This window comes from Haliaeetus albicilla, chromosome 11, assembly GCF_947461875.1.
Source record: "Haliaeetus albicilla chromosome 11, bHalAlb1.1, whole genome shotgun sequence".
NCBI classification, from domain to species: domain Eukaryota; kingdom Metazoa; phylum Chordata; class Aves; order Accipitriformes; family Accipitridae; genus Haliaeetus; species Haliaeetus albicilla.
Genome location: NC_091493.1, coordinates 40,657,080 through 40,677,660, shown reverse-complemented (window position 1 = coordinate 40,677,660; position 20,581 = coordinate 40,657,080). Strand labels below are relative to the sequence as shown.

Genomic DNA, 20,581 nt, shown 5'->3' with positions numbered 1-20,581 from the left:
TGGTCTCTGTTCCTGGTCTTCCCACGCCGCAACTTTACAGCTACTGTCGTTTTTTTATTGTTCCTTTTGCAGAGATTTAGTGTATGCTGTGGTCAAGCACTTAATATAAATAAAAGGTAACATTTGCTGAAAGCACGATCATAAACAGGTAATTTCCCTAAACCAGGGAAACCAAATGAGCTAAGAACAAGATTCTTAAATTGAAACTTGCAATAAATGGCCAAATTTCTGTTAGCTTCAATGATACAGATGATTGGACCCATTGTCTAGCAGATGTCTTGGAGTTTCATCTGATTTCAGTGAGATCAGATCTCACCTTATCAAGCTATTCAAACCTTTTGTCTCCATAACCTAAGTTCAGTTTTATATTTATTTTTAATTTATTTTTTCATAGTTTTCTAAATAGCAAGACATGTCTTCATTACCAGTCTAATACAAAAAGGCTGGGTTTTGGTGTTTCTGATATTCCCAAGCTAATCACATACAGTTTGATTTTTATATTTCTCAATTAATTCATGGTGAACTACTGAAGAGTCCCCAACACAAACCAAGCACTGGATGGACATGACTTCTGGCGCTTTGTCCATTTGAATGTTGATGAAAACTGCAGTTTGTATAGGTGAAAAAAAAAAATTTCCAGAAATAAATACCTGTTCCACATGCTTAACATTCATTATGACTGACAGTGCAACCTCAGAGTCCTTCAAGGATGAGTGTCCAGGCCAACCCAGGAGTGTAACGTTGCCTTGGGATTATTCTGCAACGTCAGAAGTGTGGAGGTTGTTGGTATCTCCATAGCCTTGCTATACTGGTGGTTGAATTTCTGGAAAAGCAGCATTATATTTGCTTATATAAGAAAGAGAAATGGGCTAAGGAGGGAAGTTCTGGTGTGTGTTAGCACTATTGAATCCTTCAGGTTGCCAAGACTGAAATAATTTTGCAGAAATGTCTTTGTAGTTGCACTTTTAAGGGAAGGGAGGAGGTAGTATCAGGTGAAACAATAACAAGATTTTTAAAAAATCATGTCACAAATGAACAGTGAGTAATTTTTCAGAATGAAAATGGTCGTTTTTATTGCTATCACTTTCATTTGGATGAATGCATTTCTGAGGATCTATCTGATGAACTACGTGTTATTTTTAAAACACTCTGTGGAGAGCGAAAAATAGTAAATAAGTGAATACCTGAGCAGCAGCCAAAGACAAGAAATAAAAAGTTAATTTGAGGAATTTGTATTCCCATTTATCTAGTTCAAATCTAATAACTATTTATTTCTTTTTAGCAGACAAATGTGTTAGTTCTTGTCCAGGGGATGAAAATGATGATCTTAGCATCAAAACTAAGAGAAATAAGTAAGTTCTAAAGTTTACTTCTCTATATGTAATGTTGGGAAGCTAACGTCTGGTACAAATAAGTGCAAAGAGAAATACAATTCTTTTCTTCTGTGTGGATAACTACACCAATAAATTATGAGAGTCATTCTTAAAGTATCCAATCTTCATCGAACTCCATGATTCTCTGTAATCTCTCTTTCCCATGAACATCATCCATTTTTGTCTGAGTAACTCTTACTTTGAAATGGTTAAAAAAAGACTGTAAGGATATGTGGTTATTTCAAAGACATTGGATAAGAGCTTTATCTTCATTGAAGTGAAGCAGATTTTTTTTCACTGGTGTCAGGGTTTCCAGACTACTGGCTCAGAAATATCCAGAGGTATTTCTGTTATTGTGCTTTTATTTGACCTTTATTACCATGTGTGTTTCAAATTCTCATGAAGTAACAGGCAAAAAATCCATGTGCCAAGTGAGCAACTCCCTCATCCGTTGCCAAAACAGCAAGAAAATGAAGTAAACACTTCTGTTTTAAGGAGTACCTCAGAGACATTTCATTCTATTTAACCACTGGCCAGTAACTGCATATAGCATTAGCTCTCCATGCAGGCTGACTGTGATTTAAGACACTGGTTTGGACCATTAAAAAAAATAAATCTGTAAAATAAATCTGCATAGTGTGTTATGTTTTTGAGGGCATTGTGACAAGAAAGTACAGCGAATTCCTGTATTTTCCAAGTGAATATATTGAAGATAATTCTATTCTTTCTTACATTGCCGTTTTTATCCTGTAAGCGGGTGGTTCTTTTGACCTTATTAAGACTTTCTGTGGATTTGTATTATTATAGTGGAAGAATCAGATACTTCTGAGCTGAATACTCAGACTATTTAAGCATTTAATGCTTGGTATAAAAGAGTATATTTATACTTTATACATACTAAATATGTACTTTTACTAGTTACATAGTATTCATAAACAGTATAAAAGTTTATATTTAGTATAAAATACTTAAGAATACCTTTATTGATGTCAGTGGGTCTGACAATAATGGGCCAGTATTATGACCTGTGTCTAGAAGTGGATATTTTCCATGTGCTATTAAGGTGATTCCCTTTAGTGATTGGTTGAGAAAATGTGAAAACATCTTTCCATTGATGTACATAAATGGAATTCTAACATTCTAAAGCTTGTTCATAAAGTCCAGAAAAATGCACTTATTCAAAGATTACTTTGACAAAGGAGGCTGGGCTTACTGTGCTGTGTGTCGGAAGGTCAGGCTGTGCCTCTTTCACTGTCTACTTGAGAATAAGGAATATTGTCTCATCTTCACTGGAGTTGCGTGACTTATTCACTCTTGAAAGACTAACTTTGGGTTTTTTAGTCTCTTATTTTCTTTACACTCAAAAGGACATTGTCAAAATTGTTAAGACACAAATAGGGACCATCTTTTTATATATTTGCAGAATTTACCTTTTATTATTTTTATTTACTTGCAGAAAAACATTTTGATATAATTTTATTTTTCCCCAAAGCCAATTTGTTCAGTTCAGCTGGGCAATCTCAGCCCGCCGCAGAGCTGCTGCATGACTCTCCTGCCTTAATGCATTGTAGCATCTTTCTTGTGCTATATATTTAGACAAAAGTAGTTACATATATAGATGTATAAGCATAAATCATGCAGCCATCCAGCTAAAAGTGCAGGCATGTCAGAAATCCCGCAGTGTGGTGGCAAGCACCTCCGATTGCCAGCCCTGCCCGCTGCGGCACGGGCAGCAAAACAGCGCTGGCTGCGGTGTCTGCCAGTGTGCGAAGGCATCTCTCAGGGAAAAGAGCCGTGGTGGCACGGGAAGGCATCCTCTGGGTCTTGAAAAGGTCATTTGAGTCACAGGCAACCCAAGCTGCTCTCGGCTGTGACTGTATGCCACAGAAGTCAAATAGCACGTGATAGTGAATGTGTATCACCTGCTGGTTATGTCATCAGGTGTCTTTATATTGTGATATATATTTGTATGGACTAACAAATAATACAGCTTTCATCGTACTTGAGATTTCCAGCAAGATATTAATTGAGAGGATATTTAAAGCTCTGAGAACCCTACCTTAAGTTCTAACTTTCACTTCTAAAATAAGTCTTTAAATGAGGAGGAACCAATTCTCGTTTGCTGTATTTGGGCAATTAGTCCCATGAAAGTCAAGGGCAACATTCACATAAGAAGTGAGTGAGATTTGGCTTGACAACATAGCATTTTCTCAGACTTCGTTGTGGTGATCCCAATTCCCCAGAAGTTTGACCTGTCACCAAAAAGTCATAAAGTGTTTATTTTTCTGTCAGCAGAACATGCATCCCCAAACTACTGCATGATTTCTACAGCTGTTTTGAATTTTAAATTCTCTTTTATAACGTGAAGATTTCCTGACATTTTGCTTTGTACCCTGAAGCAATAGGAGAATATAGAGGTTCATGGATGGACCTTTAAAATACTGACCTTTTAGTGAAGAAATGCAGTCTAAGTGCTTGTTTAAATGTATTAATAATAGACTATAGCTAACAGTTCATGACATAAAAAAGTAAAATACTGCAGGATTTTCATTTCAAACTAGAATTAGTTATCCTCAGGCTGAAAATCAGGTATAGACTCTTTTGCTATATTAAGATAGTTTTCATTAATGCGATTGAGACATCCCACTGGAGATTGTGTGGTACCGTCCCAGCTGGGTATCCACTGCAGCGGGCGGCCTCCCATCCCCGCAGCTGAGACCTAGTAATGGGGGTTTGCACAGCAGTTGAAATCGCTGCTGCCATCAGTGTTTGGAACCGATATTATTGTTTCTAAGCGCTGGGGGTCTCAGTTGGCTGCATCTGCGTGTGTCTGAATTAGCCAACAGCAGAACTGATTTAAAAACTGTGGCCTGTAATTCCTCATAAGAAAAGCAGCCAAGTTACTTGGTGCCATAAACAGCAAAAGGGGAATTCTCAAGACGCAGAGTCTACTAAAATGCTGGTCAGGCTCTGAGTTTTGGATAAGGGGATACACATCACCAGCTTTTCATCTTCCAAATAGCACGTACAAGGTCCAAATCTGACTTTCTGTTTCCTCTGCATTGTTTTACTTGGGCACGGACAAAGTGCTGCTCGCTCTGGGCTGAATCCAGAGGTGAAAAAAAGATTTGTCTTTACAGAAAACTAAATAAATTTTCATTTGGGCGCTGGACGGACAGAAAAACTATTTATATTGCTGTCATACCCACAGTAATAATTGCATATGAAGGCAGTGAGTGTTTCCTACATTTAGCAGTGCTGTTGGGAGATAGGGAGCACTACCAGCCCGCCGTACCGTGATGCTCTGGGCTTCTGTCCCCCGCAGGTGCCCGGGCTGTCCGGCAGGCAGCCTGGCTCAGCACGCTGGGTTCCTGCGCCAGGCAGGGCTCGGCGTGCGCAGAGACCCGCTGCGAGCGAAGGGCAGGTTGTAGCTGGACGGGCTGCACAGCCCCGCGCCTGACATCTGCAGTGGAACAGGGAACTGAACCCCGGTTTTGCCTCCACACAGCCATTATCCGCTTATTTTTGTGGTACCAACATTTTTTTCTTGGTTAAGTCTAACCAAAAAGAAGGTCTTACATGCTTTCAGGGTTTGTCTTTAAATATGCTGTATTCCCTATTCTCCTTAATTTAAGTAAAGTTACTTAGTAAATCCTATTGATCCTTCGACATACAGTAAATCATCTGCTATACAGAAAGCGCTGTGCTAATGACAAGATCGAATTGCATCAAAGCTCCAGCACAGTTCTTTATAGTTCAGCTAGAGGGTCCTCGCACCGAGGTTCACACTGGATCACCAACCAGTTCACGCTGGTAAGAACGGGTCTGCTATTTCGCTTCTCCTGCTGTTTGCTGTGGTGGCAGAGCTAGTGGAGGACCTGACCCGAGGCTGGCTGCAGAAGACAGCAGGGCTCCCGTCTGTCTCTGGTGGATGTTCTCCCAACCCCTGTCCAGTGCTTCCAGCCAGAACCTGCATCTGCAGGTTTAGGAGCTCTGGGCTCCACAAGCTGCTGTTGCACGTTTATTTACATTTGGTTGGGGTATGACGAAACTGCTTAAAAATACTGAAGTCAAATTCTTACTCAGGCAATGCTCTGATTGCACTCTCTATGAAGGAAAAACAATTTTCGGAGGAACTTAGGGTTTTCTGGGTTTTCTTCACAGAATGACGGAGGGGCTGGAGGGTCTCTGTCCCACCCGCTCCCAGCAGGTTGCTCGAGGACCTGTCCAGGGGGGTTGAGCATCTCCAGGGATGGAGCCCCACAGCCTCCTTGGGCAGCCTGCCCCAGTGTCTGACCATCCTCACAGGAAAAAAGCTTTTTTTTATGCTAAGATAGATTTCCCTGTGTTTCAGTTTGTGCCCATTGCCTCTTCTCCTTTCAGCGGCTGCCACAGTTACACACAAACGTCTCGCTGCCCTATCCATTTTGAGATTTGCAGCTTCCAAGATCCTGCTAGTTGGCTGCCTGTATGTGTACATCTGAGCAGGAAGTCACATATTGTGACAGTTTATTGTATTGCTAAAGAAAATTGTATTCTTTATTGTCATTTTTGGCATGAGAAAAAAGTCAGTGTGATTTGCAGCATCATTTCCAGTTGTGTAAGGAGGGCTGAAGGAAAGAGGGGCTCTTCTGGTGCTTGGCTAGTGCAGTAGTATACTGTATTTCTCTCAGTTTCAGCTTGAAAAAGCTCTTTGTGTGTACTAGAAATTGGATTGGGCCTTTCATGTCACAGAATAAAATTTGCTATTATGATATAAAAGTCACTGTCATTCTGTGAAGAACACCAATTTGATATCTCTCAAATCACTAGTAATACAGCATCATTTTAGGATAAATATAAGTGTAATGTAATTATTTGTAGAAGGAAGATAATACGCTGGAGCTCACATTACATACTGATCTAATTCATTTACTTGGAAATAAAAAAGTGTTTTCCTGTTGAAATTTCAAACTAAGTATTATTCTGTAGTGGTGAAAATTACATCAGTAGAAGATGCAGTCATGCCTAGTGGGAGGCTAAAAATCAAATCGCCTTGCTTTCGTAATCCTCACTTGAACCTTGTGATCATTTTAAGACTCCTCATCTTTCCAGAAAGAGCCTTAATTTGTACTGAACTCATTCATTGCTCAAAGCATGAAGAACCAGCAGGACGGACCCAGAGCAGAAGTCCGATTTCGAGGTCTGAGTTGGCCAACTTCTCTGAAGTCGGGAGTGTCGTATCCCCACCTCAAATCCCCTCACCCTCCTGGAGCGGGGTCCGTCCTGCCGTGGAGGTTCCCATCTAACCGACCTCTCCCTGCAGATGCTGAGGGCCCACGGGGGCAAATTTTCAGCCTGCTGAACAGTGGGGAAGTAGTTTTTTGCCTCCAGCGCTGTGAGAGCGCAGTGCTAATGGTTTCTCGCTCTGATAAAATTAGGTAGGTGTTTATCTGGGGTGAAACAGTTGAGCTCCAGTGACAACACGGCTTAGGCAGGATTGCACTTTGAGGAGAGCATCGCTCTCGCGCTGCTGCCGCTTTATGGTTGCAGCGCGCAGTCAACTGTCCTTTCCTGACACAAGCACAGCCGTGCCACGTACGTGCCTGTACCCAGGCGGTCTTGTAGGCAAAGGGGCTCAGGCGATAGGTAGTAAGTATTTGGTTAGAAGCACCTCTTTATTCTAATCAGATGCAATCTTGGAAAAACGCTGTCTGGATAAATACAGACCTTCTGGCTCTGACAAAGGGCGGGTTCTTTGCTGATGCCTTACTGCAGGTTTGTGCATGCGGTGCATTGCCGGATTACTTCCCTTAGGAGTGGGCACGTGGGGACGTAAAATAAAAATTAGTGTTGACTTTCAAGTTTGAGGGCACAAAAACAGAGGAAAGAAAAACAAGATGAGTCTCTTCGGTCACTCCTTTAAAGTCTTCACTCCTTGACAAATTTTATATAAAGCTGTCACTTTTCTGTAGCTTGAAATACAGCGTAGTATTTCGCTGCCGAGTTCCTCTTTGATCACACCGATAGACCATCCTTCCCCATAACGAGCTGTCAGAGGTCCCTTGGCAGGGCCCGCCAGCCCCGCGGTTTAATAACGAACTGCAGGTTTGGGTCACTTCTCAGCCGTCAGCGTCGGCTCCCTGGCTGCTGCGGGCACCCGAGGCCGTCCGTCCATCCTGGAGGATTTTCTAGAGAGGGTTAAAAATCCCCTCCCGAGTTGACAATTACTGAACTATTTTCTATCTTACCTTGTTAAAGAACAGAAGATTCCCAAGCTGCTGAGCAGGGGAAGGCTGAAACGGAGGAGAAGAATGAGGAAACGTCAGCACCTCAGATCACGCCTCCCCTAGAAGAGCGCATCACTCATTTCCGAGACATGCTTCTGGAGAGAGGGGTAAGAAATACGCTTGCTTTCTCTGACATATCCCATTTATGAAAACAGGGCGTCATCTAGGACCACTGCAGGACTCATTTTGTAACTATGACTTAACAGTCACAGGAAGAATTATTGAGTGAATCCCTCTCAATAAAACATATTAACCGTGTAGGCTTTGTGGTACTTCACGGTGACTTTTCTTCTGGCCGTGCAGAACTGACAGCACTTTGCAGGTGCAGTTCCAAATAAATCCCTAGAGATGGACCCAAAGATAACCAGAGGCGGTAGCTCCTCCAGTGCAGACCAGTGGCTCAGCAGGGTGTGGGGACCACAGCCACACACCCCCCGGGGGTCCCACACGGACCCCAGAAGTGCCCATTACATGACGAGCAAAGGACAAAAGATGTGTCAGGTGTATCACCTGAAAGACAGAACTAGGCTCAGAAACGTTCTTAGCAAGCTCTTCGCTTTTTTTTGGCATGGGAGGGGTTTCGTCACCGCAAACTCCAATGATCCCAGCAGCGGGAAGGCAAATTCACTTACTGGCCGTCCGAAATCTGCCCAGTCTGTTAGGAAAAGACGTACTGGTGTCTCGGGAGGTTTAAGAAAACCCTTTTCCCTGGATGTCCCTGACTGTCCTTGGAGTTCCTTGGGAAGACCCTGGTGGTTCCAGCTGAGGCTGCGGTGCGGGAGCGTGGGATGCTCAGGGCTTTGGGCGGAACGGGGACAAGGAGAGGTGGTCCCTCTGCAGCAGCTCCATCCCTCCCGCATCCAGGCCAGCGCAGACCTGGCGGCCGCGGAGCTGGTACAGGTTACGGGAGGGCTCGGAGTTATTGCAGCCATTTCACCACGACCTAATAAAGATTATGAGTCGATAGATGGAGCAGAAATTCAATTTGCAGATAGAACCCATCAGCGCTATGAGCCTCGTGACCCATGGTGAAATATGAATCACAGATCGCGTAATAGCATCCGGTGACTGATTTTGTCAAGAGCCTCAGCCTGATACTTGTTTTCTGTGGTAGCATTTACAAACCTGTGTTGAACTGGCTGCGTAAAGATTACCATCAGCGTGAGGAATTTTGGATACCATTACTTATAAACACAAAATCACCTCCACAAAAGTTCAGCTCACGGTGTCCCTTCTTCCAGAGAACTGAGGACTTCTGAGCGTAAATGGAATTAATAAGCATGCCAGGTTTAGGTCCTAATCCTGCAAATGTAAATGGGTGCATAATGGAGCAGTGTATGCAGATTTTATACCTCCCTCCAACACTCTGCAAATATGTATTCTATAGAACTTCCTGTAATTTCTGTAAAGAAAAAAAATCCAAGGTGTCTGTTGTTAGGCAGTAAAGCCTATAAAATTTATCACTAGTAATCAGCAGACTTTAAAGGTAGATAATTAGAGCTTCAGAGGCTCAACAGTAAATTATCTCCATGCTTTATTAATAAATTCTGTTATTTATGCTTAAAAAATGCAGAAGTGCCATAAATGATTACTGGTTGAAGAATTCCCCTGGCATATTCTAAGTCAAGGGGCAATAAGTCAAAATTTGAAAGTATTGGGGAAGTTCTATAATAGGATTCATCAAGTGTTTCCAGTGTAAGAGTCAGACTTGCTCATAAAAATAAGAAATTCAGGAAATTTACTGTTTGGTTTTGCTATTATTTGAAAATGTGTAGATAATAGGTTACTTTGCTTTTGCCCTGAGCATTTTTAAAATGTCTAGACAAGCCACTGGTTAGCAGCAGCTGGTTGGCATTGCTTGAAATGCAGTGAGGCCATTAGTGTTATTTTAAACTGATTATTTAATGAATGTCTCCTGCCGTTTTCTCGTAATGTTGTTATTTCTCAAAAAGTTACTTGATGGCATTACAAAGAGCTGGAACTAGATGGAGTTCTTCAGCGTAGTTCTGAATCTTCCTACATAAATTATATCAACAGAAGAATATTTATTGTAACGTTTTTAAAATATATGTGATTTGTGGTGTAGCTCCAAGACAACGGCAGTATTCTTAAGTTGGTGGCAAGTTTTCCTATGTAAAAAATGTAATCTCTGATATCCTCCTGGAAGTTTAAAAGTTTCCACAAAATCCTGAGGGGAAGGGGAAAATGCAAGCCTCTTCCTGGCTCCCGCACAGCCACAGCATCTAAATACCCACGTTCTACAGTCTTCTCTTTGCTAGGATGCTGTCAGTGAAATGGGACTTTTTAGAGGATTCCAAATGGTAATTTTCTCAAGATTTTACTTTCTTAATATTGGGGAGAAAAAAAGGGGGCTCAGGGGGTCCTAACCCCCACCTTCCTGTCTCAAAACAATTCTTGCAGCCTCAGCGTTATCCTAAAGAATAAATTAAAAAACCCAAATAAACAGGTTGTTTTGGTTTTTTTTTTCTCTCCCAGCCTGTTTTTCAGACAGACCCAAGGAGCCCCTTCCTAGAAGGACAAGCCACTGAATCCCACTGGGGTTTTTTTGTTGTTTTTTTGTGTTGGTTTTTTTTTTTTAATCCCAAGCATCTTCTAATGGGGGTTGTCTGTGGGTTCGGGATGCTGGGAGCGCGTCGGAGCCGGCAGCGGGTGATGACACGGCTCCCAGCTGGGTGGTCCTCGCCGCTGCCCACCCGCCTGCCTCCTCTCAGCCCTTTGCCACGCCGTCCTTTTTGCTGGTTTTTGCCTGTTTCGATGGCTTGTGTCTGGGGTGGACATCGTTCCCTACCAGAGCAACATCTACTGAAAGCTGGGAATCCTTTGCTGATCAAGAAAAATGCATCTGCTGAAAACATCAGGCACTTCACTTTTCTGTTCGTATAAATCTTTTAGTCAAAGCCAAAATCTCAACCTGCCATCATTGCTGGGCTTCCAGAGTGAATTAAAAATAAAATCAGCCATTCAGAGAGATGTCCTTTCACTTCTAAACATACTGCTCAAACCCAATATGTTGAATTTTTGTGAGTTTTTTCCCTGTACTGTGCACTCTGACTAAGAGCAGGAGTTGAGAACTGGAAACCCGCGACAAGCTCAGATCTCTCCTCTCCTTTTCGTCTGTGGTGACGCTAGGCCACAGGAGTAATTATTTATTCTTGGAAGAGATGCCACCCCCACTATCCCCAGCGCATGTGTTCCCTGGTTGAATGTCCCGTAGTAGGGAAGAAGACCACAACACAGTACACATTGGGAGATTAGTCAGAATATTAATATTTTATATGCATTTGTAGAGCTCCAAAATGAGTATCCTGAAAGGTGTATGACGTGTAGCTAGAATTAAATAATAAATATCGGTAGTCAACATTTATTTTAGGTGTGTGTCTGCAGTATGTGAAGTGTAATAATTACTAAACAAAAAAATCATAAACAGGAATGATTGCATGATAAATTAGCCTGAGCTTAACTAGCTTTGAGTTCAAACTGGCCTTTGTACTGGAAACAAAGCTGATGTCCAAGAGAGAGTATAAAAGACACCCTGAAAAAAAGGATGCCTGCTGCTGATCCTTCTGAAGGAGGAAAAACCCCAAACCTCAGGACTTTGCCACCAGCACAGGCACAGAGGGTGAACCGCAAGCTGTGAGAAGATGACTTTTGGAGGATTTACTGCATTTACTACAAAAACATGGTGCTTGGAAGATGTTCACTGTTAGTTCTTTGAGTGCGCATGCATTGACAGCCTCATTTGGGTTATAATTTAAGTTTTGGAGAGGAGGGGAGTTAAAGCTGAGGTAATTGCTTAAATGGAAATTGATGCTTCTGTTGAACAAAGGGTATAATAAAATGGCATTTTCCTTTCTGCTACAGATTTTTTTCATCAAAAACATGGAATGAGCATCTTCCAGATACTCACTGAGATGTCCTAGAGCAAATCAATACTAATGGTGTGGGGGCGACCAGAAGCATTGCCAGAAACAGATTAAAATTCAACTTCCAACCGCTCTGAGGCATCCTTTAGAGGGTTCATTAGCTTTCTGAACTACTCTTTTGCTTCACCTTGGAACATTTCCTTCTTTCACATCCTTATTAAAATTCCTTAATGCAACTGTGTTTGTGTATTTCACAGGTTTCAGCATTTTCTACATGGGAAAAAGAGTTACACAAAATAGTATTTGATCCACGCTACCTTCTACTAAATTCGGAAGAACGTAAACAGGTGAGCATTACCTCCCGCATAGCTTCTGATTGGCAGCAAACATCTCCCAAATTAACTGTAATAACAGAGTAATCATCTTGGTGGGATAAAAAGAATTGCATACAATTAAAATTTCTTTTTTTGAGTTTTTCAGTGAGACTGGTAATTTAGGCTCTGCTCATAAGAAAGTGCTGTCTCCTTTGAAAAGCAAGTGGTAACAAATGAGTTTGCACACAGAGATGAGCTACAGTCTCTTCGGTTGTAGGACCAACTCCTACTGAGTCTAGGAAACGGGGCTGTAGAAAGGGAAATGGCCATAAGGTAATGTTTCCACTCTGAATTATTTAAATGTTCTAGAGAAACTACTTCATTTTTATTACTTGGAATATTTTCTAGGAGTCTGGCAGTGTTTAGTGCTATATTTTGCAGTAACTAAACTTGCTAGACATAAATGGATAGAACACTGTGGCTACGCTGGTATGTGTTTGAAAGGGTTTAGTTTTTCTGGCAAGCTGCAAGGGGAAGTGGGCTTCTAGCTGCCTTGTTTATTTGGGCATTAATTATCACTAGGGATCTAAAAGGACCCGAGGGCTGCAGATTAGTCTAAAAAATTTAGGAGAGATGCAAGGATGTTGCAGAGAAGGTGAATGCTTCTCTTCTGTAGTTATTTCTCTTTCTTACCAGTCTTTTGTCATCCTGGGGAAGGAAGAATTTTTAATAAGGAATTGTCCATTTTTTAAATAAACATGATGAAAAATACACTTATTCCTATTCCATTGCACCGGGGCCCATGTTGTCTTGTGCTTCTCCAGAGAGCTTCGTGTAGTATTTACTGAGGGACTGGACACATACATCTTCGTTTATTCCCTTTCCAATATTTTCTTTCCTAAGAAAAAAAGTGAAATAAAAAAGTAAGGAAATACGGGAATGAAAACATAAGAGAAACTGCTAGAATGGAAAATACTGCTAGACAAGAGAACAAGCAGGGAGTTTTGTATTTATTTCAGGGAATCAGCAAGGACAAAACCTAGAGCCTGATGAGTCAATCAAGATATATTACTTCTTTCATTTTATCAGCCCTGGAGATGATATAATAAAAATACATCATGAATACACATAATATAATGTGCTTGAAGCACTGCTGAGGGGAAACTCATTTCTGGGGTATATTTAATACTCAAGGAAAGGGTTATGAAAAGCAAGTAGTTGGCAGTTCTGTAGGTAGAAACCTGTAATCAGGTAGGGGTTGGCTGTGAGAGTGACAGTAATTCAGGCTGAGAGCTGAGGTGGAAGAGGGTGATTGTCAGTTGCTCTTCTGCAAAACAGGGTTAAAAAACCAGTAAGCTTGGGAGCACAAACCAAGGCTGTAATACATTGCAGCTACTAAGGTTGAAGTTAAGATTTCTAGATGTTCATTGTGAGTAGTGCCATTTAATTAGACCCCGTTTTCCTCCAAGAAATAGTTTAAGAAGAAGGTTAGACTTGGAAAAGAGTAGATGCCTGATTTAATGAAAGTACTTCTTGAAGTGCAACCCAAATTAGTAGAAGACATTATTTATGTTTATGGAAACGTTTACCTTCACGGATGCTGGCTGCGTGGCCTGAATAGCGAGTGTCTGAGTTAGGTTAGAAGGGGGTTAGGGGTGAAAAGTGGCTCAGAATGCAAATGGGGAAGGGAGGAAGGCAGGGAGGAAGGTGTGCTGGAGCATGGCTGGCAGTACTGCAGTTTCCTTCTTTCCACGGCCAGGCAGATGGGTTGGAAAGGGCAGGGCAGGGGTTTTGACTGTGACCTGCAAGCGTCTGAGGGAAATTCCTCTTGACTCGGACTTGCGTTGAGGTGGGTTTGACTCCCTGGAGCGCGAGCTGTGCTGTCGGTGGGTGTCCTTACACAGTGCGAGGAACGTAACGATCTGTTATTGAACATTGGCGGTTTGCTCCGCTTGCTTACCAGTATTTTCCAAGGGGTTATTAACAGTTGAAATATGCTACTATGTTCGAGCAAGGAACAGTGAAGGGTAAAGGAGCAACTGTATTAAAATAATGAGCTCTCTGTTAATTTTGATTTATTACCTTCATAATAGCTTCACTGATACCAGAAAGGCAAGCAATAACAGTGTCACCTACTTTATTTGTTCCATTTTTTCCATCTCCTCTTACACTCAACTTACGCAATTGCATACAGTATAATATATTGAGATTTCCTGGGGGTTTTTGTAGCACTTCTTTCATGGCCATTTTTTGATGTTTACTTTTCCAGTGCTATTTCTTCCCTTTTCCACATACCATACTAAATTCCAGTTGTAATTTGGTTGCTTTAGCTTTCACAAAATGTAGATCTGCACCTGTGTATCCTCATGGCTGATGAGAAAGCAACTGTGGTAGTAACCACAGTAATCATAATTAATGCATGTAATTTGTGGTGAAAAGAATAGTGAATATGGAAAGCTAATAGCATTTTGAGGAGCAGCTCCTTTTATTCAACAGCTTAGTGTGCCACACTTTTTAGAGTGTGAAACCAACAGGGCCAGATTTTTGATGTTAAAAATGTGATTAAAGCCATTGGCAGAATTTTGTGACATAGCAAACCCCTTATTCAAGACACCAAAAATCCTGATGCTGAGCGCCTTGCTGCATATTCAGCTGCCAAATACTGTTAGAGGAACGTTGTCAACTGTTTCAGACACATTAAATCTTTCGGGTGCATGTGTACAGAGGATCATGTGTAAGCTCATGGGTTTTGACAACTGATTTGAAAGGTCTTTAGGCTTTTTTGGGGGTAACCTACAGAATATTCATGTTTAGCATTGTAGACATTTTCAGGAATTCCAGCAAGTTGGGAAAGATGCGAGATCCAAACTAAATAACTGCAGTCAGTTGTACAGATGCACAAAAATAATACTATAGGCATGAAAATGCCAGCAAGACACTGAAGTCAGGAAATTTTGATTTATGTTGCACTTGATGTTTGAATGAAGATGATATCTGTCCAAATTATACCTTTTTCCAGCTACTTATTTTCTGAGAACACAGGATGACTGTTGCATGAAGCAGGTTCAGCTGCATGTGAGTCAGCCAATACTGAGGGCAGATAAGAACTGCAGTTCTTGAGATTGACAGCCCTTTGATCAAGCATAAATACCATAAAGGCTTTGTTAATAAATACTGTATCTTGTTTCCCTGTCTTGGAAAGATATTTGAACAGTTTGTCAAGACCAGGATCAGAGAAGAGTACAAAGAAAAGAAAAATAAATTGTTGTTAGCCAAAGAAGAATTTAAAAAGCTCCTTGAAGAATCCAAGTTATCGCCAAGGTATGGTATTGCCTTATGAAGATTTGTTAAGATAAGCTTTCTCATTTAGCCTGTGCTTATCAGCCCCAGAACGCCATAACATTGAATGTACTCTTTATAGCAAGCTTGTACATCCGTTGTTACAATACTGTGTTGACATTTCTTCTCTCTCTGTTCCTCTCTCTCTCTCTCATTCAGAATGAGTAATATTTTGCATAACACATTTATTTTATATGTATATATATGCTATAGTTATAGAACACACACACACATAAATATTAGTTATATAAAATCAGTACCGGAATGTTAAATCTCATTTATATTAGGCATAGAGGTGTAGCTAGTGAAAAACTGTATTTAGGTTTGATTTTTGACGGAAGGGAAATACAATTTAACAAAATTAGTATTAATGCCACATCACTAAATTAAAATAAAGCGTGCAATGCAATAATTTATTTTTATACATTGCTTTTTAAGTAATGGATCCAAAACTGCACAATAGCAAATACAGTGCTTAGGATAGTGCTTTCTTGTTTGTAAATTATACAAAAATAAAGGTTTTTGTATTATAAATCTGATTAAATTGTTGGAACTAAGAAATTATGGTTTTCTCTGCTAAGGTATGTAGGTAATTTTACAGCACTACCTGCCTAGACATCTAGATACAAACAACACATTAGGCTCTACGGAAGTAATAATTATAAGAAGTTTTTTACAACAAAACTATTTGAGAATATTCTGGGCTAATGTAGCAGCTAAATGCTGGTTCCAGCAATGATATTTTCAGTCTGCAAGGGCAAAATCGTGCTGGCCGACAGGACGGAGAACATTTTACCCATTAATGTTTTTGTTGAGCTGACCGTGGGACCACAGCATCAAAGAAACTCATCTACCTGCAGTAGTCTCTGGCTTGGTTTTGATGTGCAATGAGATAAATGAATCAAAAATATTTCCAATAAAAAGAAAACGGGCCTTTCTGCAAGCAACTGTTACAAATCTACACCTTATTTGGAGCCCTGCTTTAGCCAACAGTGAGTAAGACAGAGCCCGCGTGGCAGAGCAGGGAAACCCAACGGAGTCATTGCGGGAAGAGTGCGATGCGCAGCGTCCCCGGCACCGGGAGCAGCCGGCGCGCAGAGCGGCCAGCCTTCGGCATTGCCAAAGGAAAACCGATGGATCCGGAGCGTCTCCAGTGTCCCCCTGCGCTCCTCTGGATGGGCAGGGGTCGTGGTCTTGTGTTTGGCAGGGTCGGACCAGGTTGCTCGGGACTCGTCTCTGGGCTGGGGCCGTGCTGCCTCTTGGGACAGTTTGTCCCGCCGCCTGCCCGGCTTCTCCGGGTCCGTGACTATTCCTGTCCTCGCCGGAGCCCCCGGCTGCGGGAGCCCCGTACCCCCGCTCCGCCTGCGCTGCCGGGCTTCGCTGCCCTTCCTATTGTCATCCCTTTTCTCCTCTCCTTCGTTAACTCTGGTTTTCCGTCGTTTCTCATGGCGCTGCGAATGCAGCCTCAACGAAAATTAAGCTAGAAAGTGCTGCTAGAAGAACGTACACCTTGGAAATATAAGAAGTCCGGGAGTTTAAATAAAAACCCCTTGTCGTTAGTCTGTGAATTATGGTGCTGGTTCTTTGTAGTGCCCGCTGTGCTGCGCTCAGACCCGGACCTGTGGACCTGTACTGGGATTAGCAAAGGCATCCGGGCAGAAATACTGGTGAATGCTTCTGTTCTCAGATACCGTGTTTGCATTGGAAAATGCTGGACCTGACAATGAAATCCTCAGGCAAAGCTGCCTGTGGTTTTCAATTGCACTGTGCCCGTCACTCACACTCAAAGTTACAATTAGTTTTTTGCTATTTTTAGAAAAGATCAAACTAGCGTGGTATTTCATCAGGTGTCGTGTACTACTGACAAAGTGCATTTGTTTGCAATTAGACACAGGTGAGTTTCCCTGCTCTATTACAGGCTAATTATTGAAATACTGGCCGTAAGCACCATCGGGCGTAGATTAAAGCTGCAGTAACCCATGCTGTAGCAAATGCTGTGTTAATGATTTAAAATTGTCCTGTCAACTATCACCCAGATTTTTCTAAATCCAAAAATGGAACGTAACTATTGCAGGCTGATCCGTGAGTCCCAAGCCCGGGCAGCTGTGGCGTGGTCTCGCCTCCCTTGTCCTGGGCTTACCATCCTGTTCCTGTCAACATTCCCCAGAACGCGCCTCATTTTTAGTGTCTGCATGAAAAGTTAAGTGAGATCCGGGTCAGAGTCTGAGAGTGGATTGACAAAGTCGCAGCTTTAAAATGTCTCTCTTTTCTGCAGAACAACGTTTAAAGAATTTGCGGAGAAATACGGAAGAGATCAGCGGTTTCGCCTTGTGCAGAAGAAGAAGGACCAAGAGCATTTTTTCAATCAGTTCATACTTATTCTTAAAAAGAGGGACAAAGAAAACAGGATACGGCTACGGAAAATGAGATAAAAACTCCTGAAACTGGCAATAAATACCCAAGTCCATGCTGTGACTGCAGTAAGAAATTCAAGTGAAGGCTAAAGCGTTGGGGTTACACATGCAACGGCTTGACGAGGAAGCGGATATCCCTGAAGAAAAACTTTCTCTAAACAGAGTTTATTGAACATATATTGAATTTGTGAAGGTTGTTCTGCAGGAGTCTGAAGGATATTTTGTTCTCAACGAATTAATGTTTCATATTGAAGCTCTCTTTTGTACAACATCCAGAGTTTGATGCATTTCTAATTGCCATGATATGTCAATCCCTTAATTGTTTTAATTATGCAAATTACTTGTAATATACACAAATTATGAATCCAATGCAGATTTGTAATTAAGCAGAAGCAGATGCCATCCATAACAATCTCAAGATATTTTCATCATTTAGGGGAATTATCTAAAGCAATCTTTTGGCAACTTTATGCATTAACATAAAGTGTTAGAGGTACAGTGGTATGCAGGAATTCATTACCCGGTGTTCATACGTCTCTGTCCAGTTCTCTGAGTAGTAGTAATAAGATATTAATTGTTAATCTTAGTGAAGAGTGTGAAAATCTTGGCATATGTTCCATAGGAAAACTCTAAGTTTCAGAAATAGCTTTCTAATTGCCGTCAATGGTGCTTTCAGGCACACAGGCGATAGCAACACCTCTCCGTCAAAGTTCCTAAACAAAGTTATTTTGTAAAACCATCACAATATGATTTGAATTATGTTGCTGTATGTGAAAAGTCTGCATGAGATTTTTCTCATCATATTTGTATAAATAAATATTTAACTTTTTTAATTAATAAATATTTTAAGCCAATTTTCAGGGGGTTTTAAGTTTCTAAACTTTTTGAAATATTGGGTAAAATAATGCAGGTTGTTTGTACATGGTTTTTACTTAAGAGGTAGAAAACCAGAGCGCGTTCCTACCGCTCATGATTTGTATGCAAGTTCCACTAATATCAACTGGACTTCTGAGCATCTTGAGAGCAAAACAGTCGCTCTTACTATGAAGGTAGGATATCATGGCTTTTGTAAACCAGCACAGCTCCACTGAACATCAGTATATCCTTTCCTTTATGCTGCAGGAAAGACACACTCTCCTCTGTGATCGTAATAATTTTTCAGTTGACCTAATTTTTAAGTTATTACTCATTAGATTTATAGATTTCTATTTGCTGGGAGTGATGTTGGTATTTTCCCCAACTAATGGTAATTTTTCTTTAGATATGTGCTGGATATTTTTTATAATCAGGGAAATAAAGGGTATTTTCTAATGCTTTGCAAAAATGAACTCAGAGCAATTCAAAGAAGAGTACTTAATGTAGGATGTGTTTTAGAACGTATGTAGAGTTTCAAAATTCCACATGAAAACAATTGTCATTTATTTCTATGAGAGCAAGATCTGACCCAAAGTTGCTGTTGCTGTGAGTGAGGAGACATGTTGCTGTGTTGGAATTACCAGGTTAAACAGACGCTGCCAGTTTTTCTCACCTCTGCAAGCGAGGGTTGTACGTCAGGAGCGAACGAGCTGGAGTGCGAGCTGGCAGATGCAATTTGATTTTACAGGGCTTGCAAGGCTTGTGATAGCCACTCACAACTTTTTTTAACAATTCTTTTTACATCACTACAAGAGCCTGGTTTGTTCCCACCCCTGTCTGACTCGAGTCCTGCATGAATTATGCAGAGACAAATGCTGTTCACTTGTACGTGTGGTCGGACTAGGCGGCAGTGACCCAGAAAAAAGATGTAGGTCTTTCAGTGGACCTGAAGACAGACTTCACAGGGGTTTTCATAAGTTTTTGCAGATTTTCCTGTTAAAAGACAAGAAAAAGTAAGATGCAGAAAACCAGTGAGATCTTGCTTTTATGCCTGAAAGCTCTTCTGTTTCAGTGGCTTGTACCCCTTGTGTTGTTTCCTGGTTTAAATGTATGTGCATATCTAGACCCTATACTGCCATCCCCTATTTCAAATATGAATAAAATGGGGTATTATTCTATTGGGAATTCTCCTTGATTTTAGCATTTCCTGACAACGTCAGAAATCCTCATCATGATGTAAGTGTGATAGTGAATGGGTAATGTGTTTGATTTTCTTGAGAAATTCTGTGAAATATAAGAAGTGATCAGTGCTGGTGGTGATCTGTATCTGTTAGAAAGCCTCCAAGTTTGGCTCTGTTTTCTTATATTTAAAACAGAGGAATATTAAAATAAATGCAACTAGCCCCATGATACAACAGAATGAAATGTGTATATTAAGGCACATTATAGTGCAAAATACTGATAGTCACTGAAGTGAAATACCTTCAGAGAAGTGCTTCAAGTTTGTGGAAGCATATGATCTCATCCCAAAATAATATTTTTATGGCCTGTTCATTTCCCAACACCCTTAACAAATCCTAATCTCACTTCAGGTACCTCAAATTAAAACAGTCTCCTCTTTTGTTATTAATACCTGTATAAAAATTATCAGAATACACACATTAGCATTGTGGGTATAAATGAATTAGCATTCACGTCTAATGTGTCAAAGAAAAACCGTCTGTCACAACTTTTTAGTACAGTCTGAGATGAATATAGTGCATTTTGCTTTACCACATTATCCTTTGGATTGGTATAGCATATAGCACATAATAGCCCTTAATATTCTAATTATTATTGTTTATAACCATATTACTTTAATAAAATATAACTACTCTGCAGTCAGGAAGGCCTTGAAGGTTGCAAGTGCCTTTGGTGGGTCCAAAAGCTCGGCTCCAGGTCTGTCCATTTGTCCCGCAGACGGTTGGGCAGGGCTGGTTTTGTCGAGCTTAGAGGTGAGGTTGGTCTGGCCTCCAGGCATTGAAAAATGAGGCTATCCCTGATGCGAAATCCAGGAAATTTTAGGTAAAAAGGAGACCTGATGCTCGGTTTGGTTGGATTTCCCCTGGGAACACCTGCGTGGTGCGTACCGGG

General features: G+C 41.1%; 1 protein-coding gene across 3 annotated transcripts in view; it reads left to right on the top strand.

The window, feature by feature from the left end:
• Positions 1-19,633, top strand: part of TCERG1L (transcription elongation regulator 1 like) — a 94,071-nt gene extending 74,438 nt beyond the window's left edge. For 2 of the 3 annotated variants that reach the window (XM_069797264.1, XM_069797262.1), the window contains 5 exons: positions 1,283-1,352; positions 7,614-7,749; positions 11,784-11,873; positions 15,043-15,161; positions 17,455-19,633. In XM_069797264.1, the coding sequence (XP_069653365.1) occupies positions 1,283-1,352; positions 7,614-7,749; positions 11,784-11,873; positions 15,043-15,161; positions 17,455-17,611 (572 nt within the window). In that variant the 3' untranslated portion in view covers positions 17,612-19,633. The remainder of the gene's footprint in view (positions 1-1,282; positions 1,353-7,613; positions 7,750-11,783; positions 11,874-15,042; positions 15,162-17,454) is intronic. The other variant, XM_069797263.1, reaches the window with a different exon arrangement.
• The last annotated feature ends 948 nt before the right edge of the window (positions 19,634-20,581 follow it).